Consider the following 6,959-nt stretch of genomic DNA (forward strand, 5'->3'; position numbering starts at 1 on the left):
GATTATTGCCTTTAGTTGCACTGGGATTAACCTTGCGGTGGTACAAGCCAGGTGGAAGTGACATAGATTTAGGCACACTGTCAGTTTGAAATTTGGCTTTTGTCAGGTGCCAGTACTAAAAACCTCAAACTTCTTCCATTCTCAGCATATTCAGAAGAAAGCTGATGACTGGAAAGTGAAGATGGAAGTCTTAGCAGGTACGAACCACCTCTCTTTGAACAGCCTGAAGGCACATGATGTGATTCTGCAGCTGAAGTTCTAGCCCTACAGACTGCTCACGTGTAAACCCTCTGTAAGCTGCTCTGCAGTCTTTTGGAGAAGAGCAGAATTTCTAAGCATTTAAATGAAGTAGAACAGTGATTCTCTGGTGGCTACCCTGAAAATCTTACCTCAGTTTAACACTTGGCTATCCCATAGCAAACATTTCTCTTTAGTCATCATGGGAGCCTTTTAAACGCCTGGAACACAAAGCAGTTTTGAACTTCATTTTTGCCACAGCGACATTGAAATCTTAGCTCAATTATATATAAACTAGGAGCCAACCAGAAGACTGAAATACCTGTTTTGTGGAAGCTGATCTAGTTGAATCACCACTGTTCAGTTAAAAAATACTGAAGATTATCCTGCATCTTTCTGAACCTTACAAATAAGGTGCAGATGGAATACTTAGTTTTCAACGGCCCAATCTGAGCAAACCTCCACTGACTGCATTTAGATCTGACAGTGGAGACGAAGCCTAGTTTACTCTGAGGCTCAAATGCTTTCTTCCTTTTTGCATAGGACCCAGACTGAAGACTTCTTGATTTTGGAACTCCTAAGTCTAACGAGTTGGTTGAGAACCACCCCATTTTTTTGTGCCTGCAAACCAGGATTCTAACTCTGATCTAGGTTCAGGTGTTCTCAGTAAGAAGGGAACTTGTTAAAAGGCCCAAACTATGTATTGAAATCAAATTGTTCCTGAGCCAGGAAGTCCTCAGACTTGACTCTGCACTCAGAGAGGAGTTGAGATGTGCGTGCCCCAGGATAAGCCAGGGCTTATTCTTCAACCAAGAGGAGGCTGTGTGTGCTGTCTGAACAGAGCCATTCGGTTGGACCCAAAGGGTTTTTCTGCTTGCAGAAGGGAGGGCAGTTTTTGCTGATTGCCCCCTTTTTACTACAGACTTCTACATGACGCTCCATGTTGCTCCCGAGGGTCCCCTAGTACATCCTCTGCCACCATTCCCCCAAAAACCTGCATTTTGGGGATTGCAATAGGCTGTAGTATGGAAGGAAAAGATTGGTTCTATGAACAGAGCATGCAGTCCTTTGGAACCCATTACTTTTAAATATTTTATATGAATCTTGGCACACTGGGCCAAGCAATGTGAGCCACCCTGAGCCCACTTGTGGGGAGGGCGAGCTATAAATGTAATCAAATAAATACTTTCCAAGCTGCTTTTTCCAATAGAAATGTGGCCCCAAAGAACAGAATTTGGGGGTAGTCAGGCTGCCATTTTACTTCACTAGTTAACTAAAGCATATGTAGAGGAGCGAATTGCCTATGTTGTTAGTATGCACGAATTACAACTTAAATTCTCATTTGTTTGTTAGAACTAAGGTATGATCTACCGGCATCATACAAATTCCACAAAAAGAAATCGGTAAGTATTGAGGGGATGTTAATTTGTATGAGGTGCAAGTTCCTTTCATGCAGTGTCATTCGGACAACTGCTACGCTATTGATCCCATGAGAACCTCTTGATCAGGGGTTTCTGTAACTGTCCAAGCATAAAATTTCCTACTGAGAAGACAGCAGAGCACCCCAGATGTCTCTTAAAAGCTTCTAGTACAAAGGCACTGATCTTCAAACTACTCAGCACTGGGCCCCACTTTTAACTCAAGTCTACAATGGAAGACCCATCTAAAATTTTAACCATGAATAATTATCATCTCATTTCCCTCCATCTTCTCTGATGCCAGTTGAAGACTACTGCTGGAGTTGTTTCTATTCAACCCTTGAGCTAATCCACTTGTGAGAATAAGAAATATAGATTCCACCCCCACCCACCTCCAGGCTTCTTGCTCAAAAACTGGCAAAACTTAAGAGAGTGGATGATAATATAGTGTAGTTTAGATGGACAAGGAAAGAAGGTGAATAGAAATTTCCCCTGTTAAGGAGACAGTGTCAATGGTCTGCAGTTAATTGTTCTCTTACTTACTGGGATTGTGTAAAATTAGATGCTTAATTCTATATAGGTCACAGAATTCAGCTTTTGTATGCATACAGTGACACTACTCTAGTCCAGCTTACACCCAGAACTCTTAGTTTCTTTAATTTTGAATTAATGTATAGGAGCTGAGGTTACTTTTGGACAAGGAGGGACAGTCTGTTCCATTACTCAACACAGTAGCATGTTATGCATGATCTCTCATGCCTGTTTTACCCACATCAGCATTGGTTGCCTTCAATTTGGCTAGAAGTAGTACTTAGAGAGTATCTTAAGTGCTTTCAAACTGACCTGCATTGTATAATAGTAAAGGAGGATTTCTTATTTCAAATGATATGGGGAGCTGCAAGGTGAGAAACAGCTCTGGCGTTTAGTAACTTCCATGAAGAAGTGCTCTCAAAACTCAGCACCTTGACTAGGGTAAGTCTAGCCCCTCCCAGTAGGAATGGGCACAACCAGGGAACATGGAGTTTTGTCCCAGTTTGTGGTTTCACACAAACCTCCCGTTTAACAAACTCATTCATTTCGTGAGGTTCGTGATGCAGTAGGGGAGTCTTCTCTCCCTTTCTGTCGCCAGCGGCTCTCCGAGCTTCCACGGCAAAGACTTAAATCTGGATCTCCAAGATCCTAGTCTGAAACATTAACCATTCTACAACACTGGCTTTTGTGCAGTCAATAATACCAAGCAGCTGGCCCTGGCGAGTCTTCCCTCAAAGCCCAGACAGACCTGGAAATAGCCCTGTATCCTTCCCATCTTACTGACAGAAATCAAGGCTGACAATATTGTTGTGATTGCTTAGCAACCTCCACAATGGCCACTGCAGAAGCTATTTGTTTCCTAAAGATGCTGCTTCTATTATTGGAAGTAGTTAACCCCCAGGACTCTCAGGATCACAGTCTAGATTCATACGAAAGTGATTTGCATTAATAACCTACTTCACAGAGCATGACATTCTACCAGCACATGTAGGCTACGCCAAATGGCTTCATTTATGAGTTGCTTTTTCTTACTTTAGTTAGCCTTTATTTTAGGGTCTGAGCACTCTTTCTACAAGATTTTACTTATATTTTAATGGTACTATAAGACACTCACATATTAGTGGTAGGGTAAAGGTTCCCTTGCTCGAAAGCCAGTCGAATCCGACTCTAGGGTTGCGGTGCTCATCTCCGTTTCAAAGCCAAAGAGCCAGCGCTGTCCAAAGACATTTCTGTGGTCATGTGGCCGGCATGACTAAACACCAAGGCGCACGGAACGCTGTTACCTTCCCACCAAAGTGGTACCTATTTATCTACTTGCAATTTCTTGCTTTCGAACTGCTAGGTTGGCAGGAGCTGGAACTAGAGATGGGAGCTCACTCCGTCATGTGGCACACTCGGGTCTCGAACTGCTGAACTACGGACCTTCCACAGCCTGCAGTTCAGCGTCTTAACCACTTGAGCCACCGCAGCTCCTTAGTGGTAGGATACTTGGGAACAAAACAAAGCGCATAAGGCCTCAGGCAAAGTTAATTTTGATATATGGATATATTGAAACGTCTTAAGGGTATGTATTTACACGTCGTTGAAATAGGGTTGAATGTATTACTGGTTATGCTTATTGGATTTTATGTAGATGTGACTTCTCTTTTAATAAAAATTTTTTAGAAAATAAAAAAAAAATTATCTGTAAACCTGGGGCTTTCTCAGGGTTGTAGAAAGATCTGTCTTGTCTGTTCACTGCTCCAGTCTTCAGATTTAGGTATCCACATATGGCTCCACAGTGAGAATCAGATATATTGCTACTGCCTAATACAAGTTGTGAGATGATTCCCTGTAGAAAAAGTCAGATGTTTCCTATAATTGTAGTACACAGAAGACAGGAAGGTGTGGTTTGACAGATGTCCTGCTTAAGTAAACGTGGGAAAACCATTCAAAACCTTGAAAGAATCAGGTAGCTTTATAGTTTTATTAGTGATAAACCTCTTAACCCAATAACTCCTTGCACTCTGACACTTATGCTGCGGTTTATTTGATATATGCAACTTATACAACTTTTGTACACAGTTTACACACAGCTGCATAAACCTTCCCCTTTAGTCTCGGACTGTATAACAAAATTATAAATATAAAAAATTGCATGATCGACTACGTATCCAGAAGGGGAGGGGGTGATTTCTATTGAATCAGTTTTTTTCTTTGCCCTTTGCAGGTGGACATCGAAGTAGATTTTATTAGATTCTCAAGTGAAAAGAAGACAAATGAAGGAATGACTTAAAACTTCTAAAAAGTAGAATAAAAAATTAATGCTTTTTTGAAGTATTATTCCTGATCTCCAGCACCGTTTTCTGTCTTTAGCTGCTTCGCGGCAGGTTCTTCTTGCTCTGTGTCTTCTAATGGCCTTTTCTTGGGACTTGCTGGCCCTGTAACATTTGAGATCCATCAGTGGTGTAATCTACAGCAGTTCAACTCGTATTCAAGGCAATGAAAATGAAGCAAGTAATACTGAAGCTTTTTAAAGTATATCTACAGCCAGCACTTCTATTGCTCTACATAAGGTGAAATGGTTCTGCTAAAACTTGGCCAGAATGGATATGCTTACCTGGATTCCCACAGAATGCTTTAATAATTTATCTTGCTTAAAACATATCTATGCCACTTTTCCACCCAAAGGTTCCCAAGACTGAACAAACATTTCAAAATTAAAACATTTAAAATAAAATATAAAATGTTTCAATAAAAACATAAGTGCCCCCAACCAATCAAAAGGATGGTTTCAGCTTCATGCATATTGGCTACTATACGCTAAAAAAATTAATACACACATTCCTCCATTATGGAAATACCAGCTCTCTGTGGCCCCTGCTAGGGTCTTCTAAACACAATAATATTTCCAGAATTTAATGTAGGGGCTTCCCCAGACAGAAGATAGTATCCAGGTTGAATAATGAAAGGGCAGGAGCATTTAAGGCTCACATCTTGCATGGCTCCTTCCTATGCTATCAGACAAGGAAAGCAGCCCTGGATCATGGTATAGTCCCTCCTTCTGCAGACTGGCTTGAACTGCAGCACTGCTTCATCCTATGTGATCCAGGATTTCTTGTCTTCACAGGGTAGTATGAGAGAGAGCTGCACAGCAGCATTTCCCCTGCCATGAGAGTAAGACAGCTGGGCCTAGTGAGGCGCTACAGAATCACATAGGTAGTTCTGGCTCAATGATTCCTTTCTCCTCCAAAACATTCTTTTAAAAAATTATTCAAAAATAAGGCTGATTCAGTGGTGTCAAACTCATTTGTTATGAGGGCCAGATCTGACATAAATGTTTTGTCGGGCAGGGCTATGTGTACCATAAAATGTAATGCCAGGTACCAGAGATATAAACTTTACGAAGGTGATTTCAGATGCTGAATGGCAATAGCTGGTGAATGACAACAGCAGGTTTGATTGGATTCGGTGTGATATGCAGAGGGATCGTAGGCAAGAAGAAGAAAAAGAAGAGGAGGAGACTGGATTTATACCCCGCTCTTCACTACCCAAAGGAGCCTCAAAGCAGCTTACAAACTCCTTTCCCTTCTCCTCCCCACAACAGACACCCTGTGAGGTAGGTGGGGCTGAGAGAGCTCTGACAGAAACTGTTCTTTTTCAAGAACAGCAGTGCCAGAACTATGGCTTTCCCAAGGTCATCCAGTAGGTGCAAGTGGAGGAGTGGGGAATTAAACCCGGTTCTCCCAGATTAGAGTCCGCGCACTTAACCACTACACCAAACATTATCAGCATTGATAATGAGACAGGAAACCTGGGCCTCAATTCGGTCCAGGAGGATTCAGTCCAGGAAGGTGACCTAAGAGTAGCAGTTCTCTTAAAAAGGAATTTCAAAGACAGATTAGAAAGAGAGATTGCTGAATTGCAGTTAATAATGCTCAAAACAATGCAACCTCCTGGACTGGACTGAGACCTAGGTTTCCTGTCTCATTATCAACGCCTGCTATTATCATTTGGCATCTGAAATCACTCCACTCCATTCTCCAAGATATAAGGACAGAGGGACTCACATTCTAGCTGTATCTGAAAAAGTGAATAGTGATTCACGAAAGGTCATGCCCTGCCACAAATTTTGTTAGTCATTAAGGTGTTTAGTACTCTTGCTCCTTTCCACTAATAAAGATTGCAAGCTGTGCAGTTAGGTTTTTTTCTTCTTCATCATCAGAACTGGAGAGGGGGATCTCTCCAAGTGAAAGAATGTGTTGATTTCAGACTGCGGCAAAATCCACTCAGTGTTAGTGATGATAATGAAACAGTTAAAAAAAGCAAAGGCAACCAGCAAGGTAGGAGGGGAGAAAAGATGTGCTGAACTGGAACCATAGTCATCTACTTCTAATAATTAAACAATGGAATCCAATCCAAGTGTTTAATTCCTAATCAGGGTCTTTTTGAAACCAAATAAAATCCCAGATAGGCACAGAGAAATGAAATCTTTTTTAAAAAAAACCTTTTCAGAATAAGCCAAAATAATTTCCTTTTAATTCCCTTTTTCCCTTATCCCAAGGCATCTCTCTCCTGTGCCCCCTTCCTTTCCTTTAGAGTGTGTGTGTGTGTGTGTGTGATCAAGTCTCAAAGTAAACAGAGTAGGGTGATCCCAATGTAAATTGTGCTTGTCAGAATTGTCCTCCACTCTCTCTAAAGAAGTGTGTGTGCACATGAAAGCTTATACCTTGAATAAAACTTTGTTGGTCTTAAAGGTGCCACTGGACTCTGTTCTCTCTCTCTCTGGCTCTT

The 6,959-nt window shown here is 41.5% G+C and overlaps 2 protein-coding genes across 2 annotated transcripts in view; one reads left to right on the plus strand and one right to left on the minus strand.

Moving 5' to 3' along the window:
- Positions 1-4,411, plus strand: part of METTL5 (methyltransferase like 5) — a 10,845-nt gene extending 6,434 nt beyond the window's left edge. Inside the window, exons 5-7 of the mRNA XM_015422240.1 lie at positions 146-197; positions 1,591-1,672; positions 4,396-4,411. Of these exons, the coding sequence (XP_015277726.1) occupies positions 146-197; positions 1,591-1,672; positions 4,396-4,411 (150 nt within the window). The remainder of the gene's footprint in view (positions 1-145; positions 198-1,590; positions 1,673-4,395) is intronic.
- Positions 4,194-6,959, minus strand: part of SSB (Sjogren syndrome antigen B) — a 20,083-nt gene continuing 17,317 nt past the window's right edge. Inside the window, exon 12 of the mRNA XM_015422269.1 lies at positions 4,194-4,606. Within this exon, the coding sequence (XP_015277755.1) occupies positions 4,506-4,606 (101 nt within the window). The 3' untranslated portion in view covers positions 4,194-4,505. The remainder of the gene's footprint in view (positions 4,607-6,959) is intronic.

The sequence above is a fragment of the Gekko japonicus genome, unplaced genomic scaffold, assembly GCF_001447785.1.
Source record: "Gekko japonicus isolate JY-2015 unplaced genomic scaffold, Gekko_japonicus_V1.1 scaffold469, whole genome shotgun sequence".
Classification (NCBI taxonomy): domain Eukaryota; kingdom Metazoa; phylum Chordata; class Lepidosauria; order Squamata; family Gekkonidae; genus Gekko; species Gekko japonicus.